The sequence below is a fragment of the Nannospalax galili genome, unplaced genomic scaffold, assembly GCF_000622305.1.
Source record: "Nannospalax galili isolate Female #2095 unplaced genomic scaffold, S.galili_v1.0 scaffold1340, whole genome shotgun sequence".
In the NCBI taxonomy this organism is placed as follows: Eukaryota; Metazoa; Chordata; class Mammalia; order Rodentia; family Spalacidae; genus Nannospalax; species Nannospalax galili.
Genome location: NW_008346293.1, coordinates 819242 through 835515, shown reverse-complemented (window position 1 = coordinate 835515; position 16274 = coordinate 819242). Strand labels below are relative to the sequence as shown.

Sequence of the window (16274 nt, the reverse complement as noted above, 5' to 3'; positions counted from 1 at the left end):
ATGCTGATGACTTTACTCTCTGGTTATACTTTCCTTTTGGGTGTTTAAGACCATACAGTTGGCCCAAATAAATCAATTTATTTTTACAATTAAGGTAATTTGAGGATCTGTTATCCAGGGGTCATGTGTGCTTGGGAGGAGCTCCTGGCTCTTTTACCAGTTCTATGTGAAGATAAGTCAAAGGTCCTGTTCAATGATGTCTGGCTTCACTTCGAAGCATGAATGAAATGTTTTCTCTACGTTGACCCTCCTCTTTGTAGACTGGACACTGGTTCAAGTCCATCTCCTGGGGTCTCCATGTCCTCCCTAAACAAGAGGACAGGTGACTCACCACATTTACAGGACGTTTTGAGACATTCCATAGTCCCCTGGAACTTGTTCAACCTCGGAGGGCAAGGGGCAAAAACTGTCCTTTGAGTCCCTCTGACCACATTAGATAGGCCTTAAAGTATGGCTGTTAAACATCCAATAAGGTTAGTTCTACCAGTCTGATACTTTTAATTATGATGTGCTATGTAGGTAGGCTTGGGTAAAGAACCAAATATTCTCAGGTAACCATTAACTAGATTTATATTTTGTTCCTTAAACTAGTTGACTAAACTATGACCATAGAAAATTTAAGATTATGTATATATTATTTTTGTCTCATCTCTTATATATAACAAACCTAAACAGACCTTCATCACTTGCTTAGGCTTTCTCAGTTTTTTCTGTCTATTTTGTAAAATATCTCCATTCCCATATCCTTTTAATATCTTTTACAGTCCCATTTTCCTTTTTAAAAGTAGGTATGAGACATAGTAGCATTAACAAAAAAATTTGTACATTTGTTATGAGAGTTCTTTTCCTGGAGATGATGTCTCTCTCTCTCACACACACACACACACACACACACACACAAAATGGGTGTATATTCATGTACAGAGTGTTGCATTTCATAGACATTTTTATGTACGTATATCCATATTCAGCCCCCCAGTCACAGTCATTTCTCCCAGTTTGACTTCTACTCTGATGTCTCATATATATCATCCTTCATAGGCCAATATATATATATATATATATATACATATACACATATACATACATACACACACATGCACACACACATTATATATGTACATTAAATTGGGTGGGGGCAGTGGGAGGAGGTGTGGTGAGGGGAGCAAATCTAAATGATATCATTATAGTGTATGAAAAAAAATCACAAAAATTCAATCAAAATGCAAAAAAATAGACTAATCTTGTAATAGAGGGTACACAAGATATCTTGAAGGGAAAGCAAGGACTAAAAGAAAGAGAAGTACCATTATTTTAGGCAGTGAAAATGGAATGTTAGTGGAAAGGAGTCATTGGATACCAAATATGTGTAATCACATAGAAGAAAAAAAAATAGTTGGGACTTGGTGAATAACTGTAGAGGCAAAAGGAAGTGAGATATTCAAATTACTCTTTAAGTACTTAATGCAGGCTATTCCAGGGGGGACATTGGCTTGGGCAGTACTGGAATGAGTTCCATTAATATGAACTATTTCAGGTAATATGGGTTACTGGAATGCTGAAATTTACATGGCAATTGGAAAGATGGGGTATTTTTATGAATGATATTGGCTCTGCTCACCAACAGGACATTACCCAGTATGTTGGCCAAAGGGACAAATGTATAACTCTGTCACTCTGTGACATCTTGCATGATGATAGCAGGTGGACAAAGTGTATTCTTACATTGGGATGATTAGAAGGGGTGAAATCAAAAAAGAAATAATGTTCAAAAAAGTGGGAGGAGAAATGTTTCAATATAGCATTGTAGAAACAAATATGAGAAAGTCTCAATAGCAATGATCATAGTAAATATGCCAATTGGTTCCATTTCATGCCAAATACTATTAAAAAGATTTAAAATATTAGTTATTTCATTTTATCTTCATTACAGTTTTGTGATGTTCAGAATATACAAAGAAAGCAAAGGTAGAATCTGTCAGTGTAGGAAGGAGAAAAGTCTTCAGCAGTCACAGAAGTCAACCTTTAGAGCACTGACTCCATGCTGGGTACATGGGCTACACATTTTATATGCTGTCCTGTGAGGTCAATAGCTTTAACTACAATTTAAAGAGTGGAAATGAAAGTTTAGCAATATTCAACAACTTCTTCAAGGTGTAAAGGAAAGCTTGGGTTAGAAAAATAAATAATAGTTGCTATAAATAAAAATATCCCCCAATTATGAATCCAGGAACAGAATTGTACTCCAGAAGACCGATTTTATAACTTCTGGGCTTCAAGAGGGGTTTGGTGCTTTCTTTCTGATTACGCAGTGAGTAGGAAGCAGCTATGGTTGTCAGTGTCTTTTTGCCTATTGCAGCAGGTTTAATTTCCTTCGAGAGCAGTGATTTACACAGTCTGGTGACAGTTGTAAAATTTTATGTTGGAATCATGATTTCCTCTTACTCTGGGCTCTGCATCTTTCCACCAATTCAAGTCTTAGTTCATGCTATTTTGGGAAGCACAGTCAGGAGTTAAGAGCTGCAACAGTGTACTGGTTTTTTATTTATGGCTTTCCTCCAATATGCAAGGGAAGAATAGCAATGGCAGAACTCATACAATTTAGGTATAAATCCCAAACCTGAACATTTGAAATATTTCATTGTGGTGAGCTCTGATTTTTAAATCTTATCAGTTGAAAGTAATATAACAGAAGAAAATGATGGGGGGATTCTCGAAGAGATGGATTTTTTTCCATAGATGCATACTCTCTGTAGATGCTATTTTACAGCATTTGGCAGGAGCCTGTGTAAAAATGTACCGTTAAGCAAGCACCTGCTGAGTTGCTAATGGTGAGAATGTGACATGTTTGACAACAGAGGATCAGAGGAAGTCAAGAGTGCTATTGACCTGCTGTTTGAATGCAGTTAGCTCAGAACTTTTTTACATCTTTTCTTTCAAATTTATAAATTCATATAATTGATATAAAGATTATTTAGTTCTCTTCTTGGATCAATTTTTGTGTAAAGGTAAGATTTACTCTTGAAAACCTGGCAAGCCAGAGTTTCTTTCTCCTGTAGCCTGAGATTTGCCTTATTTTGCTTCCCTTGTAATAATGCCATGTATATAAATTTTTCTCTTGATTCTGACATAGTTTAGGAGAACCATGCTTCAAGTGTGTTTCTTAAAACAAATTGTCTCTTGTTTCAGGCTCTCTCTAGGGCCATGATTTATTTTCACTATATACAAATGCATCATTTCCCTAAAACAGATTTCAGATTCAAGTTACATTGTATGGTATTTTCAAATTAATGATACTTGAGATTCTTATGAGTTACACAAGAATAAATCGTCTTCATAATGAGGGAATGTTGCAACTTAGGGTTTTCTGATTTTAAAAAATTCTTTAGTATCGTTTCACTGTGAATTTTAAAAAATAAAATTGTTCTTTGAGTAGATGTCTAATTTTAGCCTAAAACATAGCATTCCTGCTCCACTTTTCCTGTTTCTGTATGTTTTACGGCTTCAGTTCATAATGCTATGTCAGAACATGTCTACGGTGAAGATGGGCAGGCTGTGAGGTGGTACCAAGCAGGCATGTTTGTTTCACAGATTCAATTCACTAACAAATAAGTGATAGTACTCTTCAAAAAGTTTTATTATCTTAGGAGTTGTTAAGATGGCTCAGAGAAAAAGGGTGCTTACCACCAAACCTGATATCTGAATTTGATCCCTGAGACATGGTGGAAGGAGAGAACTGATCCCCTAAAGTCATCCTCTGACCTAAACATTATAGCATGCACATACCTACACACCAATCCCAGCCCACACACAAATAAATAAACGTAATACTTTTTAAGTTTTATTATCTTACATATTGAGGGATCCATATGCATAGATCTTTAATAGCCTATATATCTTCCAGATAGTTGAAAACAATCTTTTGATGTTTGACTTTCATAACAGTAAACAGTCTATCTTAAAGATCCCTTTTAAAATTAATTTTATTCTTTGCCACTTTGAAACATGTCCATAACACATTCTGATTACTCTCACCTCACACCTGCTCTTATCTCCCTCCCATGCCATCAACCTCCCCTATTCCCTACCAGTCTCTTTCCCAGATTGATGTCTTTATTATTTTTGTTTTATGACCCACTGAGTTTAACCAGTATGTGTGACCATTGGTTTGGAGCTATCTACTGGAGTTCAGAGGGGTCACCAGTGGGTACACAATTGAAGATAGTGACTCTCCCTTTACCAGAAGCCAGTTCATCAGGGAGGAATGGGGTCCCCCTGAGCCCTTTCCCAGTCCATGCCTGACAGCACTTCTCTGTATTTTCTGGATCTAATATTTCTTCTGTCACCTCTTCCATGGTATTACCCGAGCCTTAGTGGAGATGTTATAAATGACTTGTTTAGGGCTGAGCACTCAACCTTTGCTTATTCACAGCACCTTGAACAGCCATGGGTCTTTGCATTCACTGTTGTTCACTAGAAAGAGAGACTTCTCTGATTAAGGCTCAGAGAATCACTTAGAAGGTAATTTGAAATTATATCGATTCAGCTGAACAACAGAACTATTTTGCCCTCTAGGGCCCATGACCTCTCCCACTATGGGTTTTTGACTGAGTTTATAGTTCTAAGCCTAGATCCCTCTGTGGAGCAGACCTCAAAGCCAATCAGAGTGGTTGGTTATCCTCATAAAAGCCATATCATTAATGCACAAGAGTGCATGTTTTTCTTGGCAAGGTGGTATTATAGTTTGAATGATTCATAACTGGATAAGACTGTTGATACCTTCTGGCACCATGAAAGCTAACCAACAGGGACGAAGCTTCTAGCTCAATTCGAGCTTGACCTTTTTTTTTCTTTCAGTCAAGGTGTGTCAGCAATAGGGTCTTATAATCTAGTTCTGGTGGGTAACAAAGAGGAATAGTAGGAGGTTGTATTATTCTAGGGGCCTCTGGGGCATCCCTGATCGAAAACTCATAAGGAGGTATTCCAAACCTGACATTGGGATTTGTGTTTAGTAACTCACAGCTTTTAGGACCAACCATGCATATCTGCTTTCAAATTCCATGTGACCTTTTCATATCTTTTGATTTGGTTAGCCCCCCTCCCCATCCCTTGGTGTCTTCCACTCTGTATCCCTGCCCTACTTAAACCTTTCCATCCCCAGTTCTCTTCCTCTCTACTTTAATGTTACCTACATTGGGCTATCTCCTTTTCCCTTAAGGTGTTCCCCTCACTGCTTCTGCCACCAGGGCCTCTTTCAGGTTTCTGCTTTGCACAGATGCTTCATGTTGAACATACAAAATTAGAGATTTAAGTTAAGATCCACAGGGCACCCTAGGGACATCCGGGTACAGATGCTTGACTGGACAAGCCTTAACATATATGACAGAATGCATGAAATCAGTGTAGAGGGGTATGTACGTGTGTGGATGTGGGAATCTCATCAGTTTGAATTGGCGTTTCCTTGATGGCCAAGAATCTTGAACACTTTTTAAAAAGATTTATTAACCATTTGTATTCCATTTTTTGAAAACTTTCTGTTCAGATTTATAGCCCACTTTCTGAATGATACTTTTTCCTTGATGCTTTTTTTTGTGTTCTTCATGTGTTCTAGATCTCAATCCTCTGTTGGATGTATGTATAGCTGACAAAGGTTTTATCCCTTTTAGTAGGCTATCTTTTCATTTGATTGTTTCATTTCCTGTACAGAAACTTATTTGGAGTTGGTTTTTGTGAATGGTGAGAGTTAAGAATCTAGCTTACACACGTGGACATCTGTTTTTCCAACACCATTTATTGAAGACTATCTTTTTTCAGTGTGCATTTTTAGCTTCTTTATAAAAAATCAAGTGGCTATACTTGTATGGGCTTAAATATGTGTCTTCCATTAATGCATCTGTATTACATTAATGCTTGTGTCTCCTACTGTGCCTGTGCCATACTGTTTTTGTTACTATGGCTCTGTAGTATAACTTGAGATTTAGTATAGTGACTCCTTTAATAATATTTTCTTCTTGTTCAGGATTAATTTTACTATTTGGGGTCTTTTACTTTCCATGTGAATTTTAGGATATTTTTCTATTTCTGTGAAGAATTACATTGGTATTTTTACTGGGATTCCACTGAATTTGCAAATTCTTTTTTGTAGAACAGTTATTTTACAATATTGTCTTCAGTCTGTGATCCTGGAAGGTCTTTCCATCCTTAGTGTCTAATTCAATATCTTTCTTCAAAGTTTTGAAGCTTTCCTTGGTTAGGTTTATGCATAGGCATTTTAAAGGGTATTTAGAATGAGATTATTTCTTTCAGTTTGTCTCTTAGTGTATTTGTTCTTGGTATATAGAAAGGCCATTGGTTTTCATGCACTAATCTTATCACTGAGAGTTGTAATCAGTTCTAGGAGTCTTTTGGTGGACTCTTTAGGTGGCATTTATATAGAATCATATTATCAGCAAAGAGGGATGCTTCGACTTCTTTATTTATATCTCTTTTATTTCCTTCTCTTGTCTTATTGCTCTAGCAATGAGTGGCAATGGTAGGCAGCCCTGTCTTGTCCCTGATTTTATTGGTATTGCTTCACCTTCTTCTCTATCTACCAAGATGTCGTTTTGGATTTCTCAGATGCAGCCTTTAGTATTTTCATGTGTGCTTCCTCTAATCCTATTCTCTTTAGGACTTCGATGAAAGAGATGTTGTACTTTGGATCCATGAGATGATCATGTGATTTCTGCCCTTAAGACCATTTATGTGATTTGTTACATTTATTGATTTGCTTATGTCAAACCATCCCTGCCTCTCTGAGATTAAGCCAACATGATCATGGTGACTAAAATTTTCATTACTAACTAAGGTAAAATTCTCCAGTTCTCATTATACCTTGCCTGGCATATTACATCGAGAGATATCATTGCAACCGGAGTATGGTATTTATATATTTCAAAAGACGTTGACCAAATAAAACCTGCTATGTGTGTAGACTCACACAAGCAGAATCATCCCTTTATGTCTCTTTTGTCCCTATCTTCACTGTCCCCATCCTCACTGCCAGTGGAATACAGTTAAATATGTATAGTTACAACTATTTTTGAAGATAAATTACACCTCAGAACTGTATCATTGACCCATTCAGAGCCACACAGGTCAGCTTATGCAGGGTGGGACAGAGATTCCATTTTGAAGCCTTCTGACATTATGCTCTGTACATGGTTAGTGCTAGAATTCTAAAGAAGAATATGTTCCAAACTCCTGGTTTTACAGTTGAGATAATAAGGTCCCAGGAAGGTAAGAAAATACTTGAAGCTTCAATGCTATTTTTTTTCTTTCTAAACTGTTCTCTATTCGACTCCAGATGTCTTTAGAAGTAAAACCACAACAACTTCTTAAGTATAAAGTCTCCTGGTGAGCCCCTCTTCCATTGAAAGATGATAATTTCTACTTAAAATCTACTCCCCATGCTCCTTCTTTCCTGAGGTCCAGATCTTTTTACAGCTTTTCCTACACATCTCCAGATGACCATCTGCAGGCAATAAGCCTAGTTTACTGCTTTCCAAAAATTTAATTGTTAGCAACCTCCGTGAACTTGCTGATCCATCTTAAAGTCATATATTTCCTAATGATTCTTTTCTTAGGATTATATATGTTTTCGATTCCAGGGTTTTTAGCTTTGAGTTCTCTCCTAAGTTTAGGAACTATTTTTTAAAAAAACATTTTGTTTATTATTTATATTTTATGTGTGTGAGTGTATTGCCTGCATGCATGCAAGTGCAGCTGTGTTGTGTAATGCCTGTGGCTGTCAGAGAGGGTGTCAGATCCCCTGGAACTGGAATTATGGACAGTTGCTAGCCACCATGTGGGTACTGGGAATAGAACCCAGGTCCTCTGCAAGAACAGCCAGTGCTCTTAACCATTGAGCCATTTTTCCAGTCCCAGGACTTATTTTTAAAAATATTTCATTATGTTAGGTGTGGTGGCACATGCCTTTAAGCCAAGCTCTCAGGAAGCAGAGGCAGGCAGATCTCTGTGAGTTCGAGGCCAGTCTGGTCTCCATAGTGAATCCAGGCCAGCTGGGGCTACAGGGAGACCTTGTCTCAAAAAGACCAAATTTTTTTTCAAATTTATTGTTACTTTATTTTATGTGTATGAGTGTATCGCCTGCATGGATATATGTGCACCCGTGTCATGCAATTCCCATGGAAGGCAGAAGAGGGGTTGGATCACCTGAAACTGGAATTATAGATGGTTGTCAGCACCATATGGGTGCTGGGAACTGAACCTGGGACCTCTACAAGAACAACTGGTGTTCTTAACCACTGAATCATCTCCCCAGCTCCTAAGACCTATATTTTTTATTTCTCTCTAGCATATCTTTCTGGGTACAGTATGTTTCTCAAACAGAACATGTTTTCTTAAAAACTTACATTCCCAACTATCTCCATCAATGTCTTTATCTGTATTATGAATTTTGATCAGAGATTTTTGCCACTTGCTCAGTGTCTAAAGCTGGAATCTTTGTATCATTCTTTATTCTTGCCTCAATCCTAGTCCATGCATCCAGTTAAATATCAAAGTTTACCTCTAAGTTAACTCTCAAATTTGGCCTCTTTACTTTGTTCTACTATCTTCACTGAGGCACTGTCTTACTCTATAGCCACTTTGCTTGCAAACCTGTCTTAATCTATTTTACCAAGTGAATGCATTTATTTGGATTTTAGAATGTTTCATGCATTTATTGGGATTTTAGAATGTTTCAGACAACTGTGATAAGGTTTAAGGCAGCAAAAAAAATAAAGATTCAGGCCCTCAATTTGGGTGGCTTGGTTTAGAATAGAGGGGCACATCTGCATGGCCCTTTCCCCTTGTTTTTATCTGTTGCTCTATATTCACTTTCTGCTATCTTCCATCTTTCTTTTATATTTATGATAGGAACTCAATAGAAGTAATTAAGTTTTGTGACACTTTTACATTTAACTATCACATAGTGTTCTTGTTTGTTGGTGAGACTCTTTTGATCTAAAATTTTATGAAGTATGGTTGTTTCTCAGTGACCTTGGGGCATTAGATTCAGCTTTCCCCACAGATACCAGAATCTGAGGTCCTTTCTATAAAATATCAGTGTCCTTTCATATGATCACTATACTTCCTCTTATGTAGCTTAGCATCTCCATTTAAGCATCTCTTCATTACTTACAATACCTGAGATAGTACAAATGCTCTGTAAATAGTCATATTGATTAGGTAAGACAAAGTGTCCATACATATTCACAGTTTATTCACTACAACATATATTTGATTCTCAATTGACTGTATTCTGCTTAATAATTCTTATTTATGGAGGTAGTTTAAATGAGATTTTAGAAAGTCATGTGAGGATTTGGAAGAAAATTAAGTTGCTATAAAACCAGAAACAAATTGTGTTTCAAATGCATTGTTACTTGTTCTTATAGAACATATGCTCATTTCTTTTTTGTATATAAATATTTTTATTGAGCTTTTGTAATTTCATACAAGTTTTTAAATCAAATTTAAAACCCCCTCCTCCATACCCCCCCATACCTCCACCAGACGTGTTTATTCTGCCATACATGTTAAGTCCTATCCATTCAGGCATTTGTACCAAATGGCCTTCAATATAAATTCATTCCCTGGAGCCTAGTCAGCCCATCTAGCGATCCTATGTAAGGCATATTCTCCTTCACCCAGCAGCAATCAGTCTCTAATAGTTCTCAGCCTAGTGCCGGCCCACCACCTATTTCTCGCCTCCTCTTTGGGCCCTTGTTTAATTGAGTTGACATGGGTCCTGAGCTCGATGCCACTGTTACCACAAGTTCATAGGTACAAGCTTCCAGTGGCCTGAAAGCATCTGCTTCCCTGTGCTCACGAAACTTCCCTGGCTCTTACAGTCTTTCTGTCCCTTCTTCTGCAATGGGTGGATGAGCCTTCGTATAGGAGTCTTACCCTATACTCTGCAGTCTCTTATTCTTTAAAACTTGTCCAGTTGTGACATTCTGTGTGCATTGCACTCTGTTGTATGAGGAAGCGTTACTGGTAAGAGTTGAGAGATGCATTAGTTTTCTCTCTACTCCAAAAATAATACAAACCTTTTGGTTATCTTCCAGAACTACTAGATAAGACCTTACTGCTGAAGACAGGACATACTTAGGATACAGGACTTGAAACAATGGAGCAGGAACTGACCTGGAAGCCTTCTAACTGAAGTTTGGCTATCATAATGCTAGATGATGATATGCAAACTGCCAAGGGAGAAAAAAAATCAATGGTCCAACCCAGCCTTAAAGCCTAATGACCATAATGACCATCATGGCAAACTACCTCTATTGGTGTTGTAGTGTTACTGTTATCTAGGGCACAATCAACAGCTGTATAATTGGACATGAAGCCCTTTCAATGGGAGGGAACTCATGGCTGGCACTGTAAACTCAGCTAAATACAAATGGCAGGAGAGGATGTAGATCCTAGAGAAAACTCTATCTCTTTCATATCTCAAGATAAATGGAATTTCTTACTGTATGCTAAATACTCATTTCTTTTAGAAAATCATTTTATTGTTTTAAATTAAGTATATGTGTGTATTTCTGTGTGTGGGTATGTGCATGTGAATGGAAGTGTCCATCGAGGTCAAACATGTCTAATACCCCTGCAGCTGGAGTTGCAAATGGTTGTGAGCCACCTGATGTGGGTAGTGAGAACTGAATTCATATCTTCTGCACGCACAGCACATTCTCTTAACCGTCTTAACTGCTGAGCCATCTCCCCAGCTCCTACATGCTAATTTCTCAGAGTTCATTCAAAGTCTCTTCCTTAAAGTAAAATTTTAGACAAAATAATTTTCTGAAAATTCTTGTGTTCATTTAAAAAAATCTTTGATTTGATAAAAACCAATCAAATAAATAAAGAAAAAACTACAAAAACCAACAACCAAAAAAAACAAAAACAAAAATTCTTTTATGATTTTTACCCAGTGACTGTGACAAGTGACTGTCAGATTTAACTCAATACTTCTTTGTTGTGATAGGTACACACTGGTGGATATTTTGCGTGCCATCTTACTTTCTTTAGAAGCTATGATTGAAGATCCTGAGCTTCAAGTAAATGGGTTTGTTCTGATCATAGACTGGAGTAACTTTACCTTCAAGCAAGCCTCTAAGCTTACACCTAGCATGCTGCGGCTCGCTATTGAAGGCCTTCAGGTAAGGATATACCTATTATTATTTTGTTGTCTACCTTATTTTACTTGTTTTATGCATTAGAATATAGAACATAGAATAGGATAGTGAAAACAAAAGGTTGTAGATTTTTAGCACATATTTAGGGAGAATAATGGAACAAAGGATTGGGCAAGGAAAATTCAGAGATGATAGCCTTTTAAATAGATGAGGTTTGGATCTGGAGAGATGGCTCAGAGGTTAAGAGCACCGGCTGCTCTTGCAGAGGACCTGGGTTCAGTTCCTAGCATCCACATGATGGCTAACTACCGTGCCCTCTTCTGACCTCCATGGGTATTGCACAACACAGGTGCACTTACACACCTGCAGGCAAAACACTCATACACATAAAATAAAAAAAAATGAATAAAATATTTTTAAAATTAGATGAGGGTTGTGAATTGTGGCAGGAGCCTGCTTTATATCCAAACAATACATAAAGAGAATGAACAAAAAATTTTAGCTTGATAATCAGAACATGCAGCATTTTCATTGAGGTATTATTATTTAGGCTTGCTTTTTGTTTCCTTTTTTGTGATGTCAGTGAATTAGCTAGAAAATTTGCTTCATGACTCCACTTAAGCTAGTAGATTTTGTGTCACATCAATAATATCTTCATGTTGCCCAACAGTAATAAATGTTCTTTCTCAGTCTTTAAGGAATAGAAATCATTGTTTTGAAATATTTCTGCAAATGAATTGGGATTACAGCTTTATTCTCTTTGTGGGTGGAAGAGGCTGTAATGTAGAATTTATATAGTAATGGTGCATTTTTCTAGGAACTAGTGTTTAGCTGGTTGGGAATCATAAACTGGAAACTGAACCACTGTGCTTGTCATTCATAATCCTGCTATTATCAAATTCTTTTTAACGTTCAGGATATCCTGAAAAGTAGACAGCAGAATTCTGTACACTTTACCACATGCTGCTTTATGTGCAAGATATCTAGAACTGCTTGTGAGCTTTTAGAAAGATTTATAAGTTCACTAAAATTATGTTATTATTTATTCTTTGTGCTCTCAACACATACTAGAGGTATGAAAATTCACCTCAAAATATGAGTCTATCATTCAGAATATGCATTTTTTTAAAAAAAATTGTTATATAGTTAACATTCCTTAAAGCAGGATGCTACATTTTCTTTAAATGATAAGTAAACCAAAGCAATCGAGATCTTATACTTTCTCTGCTGGTGTCTCCAGGCAACTAAATTGATGATTACTGATCCCCCTAACTATGAGTTCCTCCTCTAGGTTGCAGGATGACTTGACCAAATTCAATTCACAGTTTGGAGCTTGCCTCTGGACTGAAAAAGACATACTGACCTCCACATACATTTTCCTGATGTGAAAGTCCTGACTTGCTCTTGACAATTAGCCTTGCTCCTGTCTTATCTTAAGCAACACCTTTTTATAACACCACAGAGACAGATAATAAGAGTAGGGAGAGGGCAAAGACAATGCATACTTGACAATGTACATATTGTATATTCTGCCCATTTCCAGCAATATATAAAGTGTTCTTCAGCTTGTGAATAAACTAGCTACCACAAACTATGTTATCTAACACAAAATCATAACTTAGCCCAGGTCTTATTATCTATTTAACACATCTCCCATTGGTATCAGAACCAGTGTAGGCCTTTAGCAGTAGAAGGGTGGAGAATTCATACTATATCCAAGACAATTTTAAAAGTACCTCAAGCACACACAGATGGGGCTTCTTTAATAATGTGATAAATTGCTGCAGAGGATCAAACAGATGGCTTAGAGATTGTGGGGAGGGTTTCTCATTGCTGTGGCCACTATTCAAGTTTGAAGTGCTTAGTTGACACCGATAGGCACTACTGTCAGTTGGGCCTAGAGAGGAAAACCGTTTCCATTCTCTGTATAGGCCTCTCCTGCACATATAGAATGGCCTTCTCTTTACTGTCTCTGTCTTTTCTCCAAAATTTAGACCCATTAAGCAGACCTAAATCCTCATGATTGCCCATTGGGAAATACGTAAAAGAAAGAAACTCTTTCTGAGAATTGAATTTGACATGATACTGAGTTTTAATTTCAAATTATCTTCAGTTCAAGCTGATGTTTTAATCCTAAACATCTCTTCCCATGTTTGTGCCTATAGAACTGTATCTAAAACAGTGTTTCTGAATAGTAATATGGCTAAATATGTTCCATTATAACACACCTGGGCTCATATTTAGTCTCATATTGAAGTTACATTTTCTGACTTTTAAAATCAAGTCTCAGTTTTGGCTTGCATTTATGTTGTAAAAAATATTAATGCACATTTCTATTTATTCTAACCAGGGTATTAATGCTAACAGTTTTTCAGAATTAATGTAAGACTGATACATGTTTGAAATAAAGATACACAATTTTAGATTGCTATCTCAACAGTCACCACAATCAAAACTATCAGCACTACCATAGAAGGAATTCCCCCCAGTTAAACTATTTAGACAGTTAAGAAACCAAACTACTTTTAAGAACTTGGTGATAGCATACCATAGCTTTGCTATAATGTTACTTTAATTTAGGTAAATGCAAGTAGTATTCTAGGGTATTGAACCAAAAATAAGAAAGGCTGCCCATAAGTCAAGTGAGAAACAAGATGGAGAGACAGAAACAGTATGCTCTCAGGAGCCAGACAGACCTGGATCTGGATGGCAGTCCTGCCACAAATCAAGTATTTGTGAAATTATACAATGTGTTTGACTACTAATTTAAAGTGTTATTATATCATAAATGATGTGTCTTACACTTAGCAGGTGATATCATAGCTAAAGTTGGTATGGATAAGATGTTTTTCAGGTGGCACATGTTTTTATTATCAATGTGAGCTCATTTCTTATAGTTCAGTAATTTCTCAATCTGGAATACATTATAGTTGATTGGCTTTGGCAATCTCTCTCTCTCTCTCTCTCTCTCTCTCTCTTCTTGGCACTCATATTATATATACATAAATTATATTTTTTACCTGTTACTTCTTTGTGGTTAAACAACATGTATATATTTCCACACTGGATGCCAAATAAAATATATTTTCAATTTGGAAGCTTGTAAAAAGAGTGAGGTTCTTCCCCTTGTTACAATTTAGCATTTAATGCTTCTGCGAGAATCCCCAGACATAGCTGGAGAGTTGTTGGTTGTGAAGAAGATGGTTTAGTTTTGAAGGCTGAGCAAAAGTTTGCTAAGTGGACAAGGACAAGAAAGGGTTTAAGTCAAGGGGGCATTAAGAAAATAGTTTAGACAAACACAGAACTAGGGGGTGTTTGGAGGACACAATGAATCCATTCTGATGAGATGACAATGAGAAATGGACTGAGGAAAATAAGCAGAGATGAGCCTGGAAAAGCAGGCTGGGACCTGGATCTATGGGATGAAAGAGTTCAAGTTATATGGTTTTGCCTGTACTCTCCAGAGCATAGGGGAGTTGGGACAGGATTATGCCTTGATCACTTTTCCATTTTGGAAAGATTTTCAGCATAGAAGAATAAACTTGAGTCAAAAGAATGAGAAAATCCACAAAGTACTATTGAGTTGATTATATTAATTCTGTTTATAGGCTAGGAAGTGAAACTTTAGAGAGTTTAAGACACTTTTTTTTAAGACAGATTTTCTTAGCTGGTAGTCTTGAGTCCAGGTTGTCTGACTCTGGACATCAATATCTTTCCAGAGTCTTGTGTTTTTTGATTCTTGGCATGATCCTAAGAAAGGGTAAGTAATCTCAGGTTGAAGTAATTACTCAACCCCATATTGTCACATTTAAATATAAGTGAAATGGGCATTGTAAGATAGATAGTGCACTTCTAGTTAAAGAAGTCACAAATGACAGGCCCGTTTTTTGAACTTTGTTGACACTCCCCAGTGAACAGCTCCCTTGAGTGACCATTTGTCTCTCAGTTCTCAGTGACAGAGCTTGAGGGCCAAGGGAAAGACATTTTTGCTGGTAGCCAAGAGGCCTTTTATGCATAGAACTGTACTTGACATTTGTAATTTTGGTCCAAGGGGATTCTCATGCCTTTTCTGTGCAGAATCGCCAAAAATTTTCAAAATATGAGTGGCATCCACTATTTAACCCACATAAAAATACACTTTCTTGATAGGTAAGAGTAACAGCAGCTGTTTTAGAGGGAAGGTAATATTCTAGCTTCATTGGAAAGAAAAGAAAACAAGACAATTGTCTTGCCACTTACAAGAAGTTAATTGATTAGTGTAGTCATAGAAACAGGAATTTCATTTAAAATCAATATAAGATTAAGTGAATGTGACTTGTAGACTGTAAGTTAGCTGCCTGGGAAGCCAATTAAAGCATGAAATGTTTGGAAATACTCTGCACAGCTTAGATTTTTAATTCATAGTGAAACAATGATGCACTTTTATAGTATTTTTATTTCTGTTGCTCTTAGAAAATATCTTGGAAATGTCTTTAGTTATGAAAAGCCAAAAGCCTACTTGCATTGCTTCTTGCCTTTGGATACAGTTATGCATTATTCTCCTTACTGCTACCCCGCCGTGTCTCTGCTTTTACTTTAAGTTTCCCTAGAATCCCCCAACTCCATCTGCATAATGCATCCAAGACATGGCTCACTGGCAAAGGGTTTGGTTGTGACAAGGGACTGAATAGCTCTTTGAATTGCTACATAAAGCTCAGATGTAGGACCATTGTAAAGTACCTAACATAGTGCCAGATATTCCAAAATTCCTTATTAAATGGGGCTTGTGAAAGAATAAAGAATATGTAGCTAATTCACTAGCCCTTTCATTTGACTCAAGGACCTAGCATTACCAGCAGCAGGCAGCCTGGTAGTTCAGAGTGCTCTGATCATTCATGCAGAAGGCAAAAAGTGTAGCAACTACACATTCTGGCTCTGATTCTTTGGAAGCCCAGTTCTACATAGGGAATCCTGCCAAAAATCAGAGCACATGCTAATGACTTGGAACATCACTGTTTAAGGCCAGCAAGTGAGGAGCCCCATTAACTTCAGTGTAACCTTAGCTTATTCAGACTTCCAAATCCTGCTTGTCATTTCTAGTAGCTTTGGAAATCA

General features: G+C 37.0%; 1 protein-coding gene across 2 annotated transcripts in view; it reads left to right on the top strand.

The window, feature by feature from the left end:
* Window positions 1-16274, top strand: part of Clvs2 (clavesin 2) — an 84620-nt gene that overhangs the window by 11335 nt on the left and 57011 nt on the right. For both annotated transcript variants that reach the window (XM_029568127.1, XM_008842726.2), the window contains exon 2: window positions 11030-11204. In XM_029568127.1, coding sequence (XP_029423987.1) covers window positions 11079-11204 — 126 coding nt within the window. In that variant the 5' untranslated portion in view covers window positions 11030-11078. The remainder of the gene's footprint in view (window positions 1-11029; window positions 11205-16274) is intronic.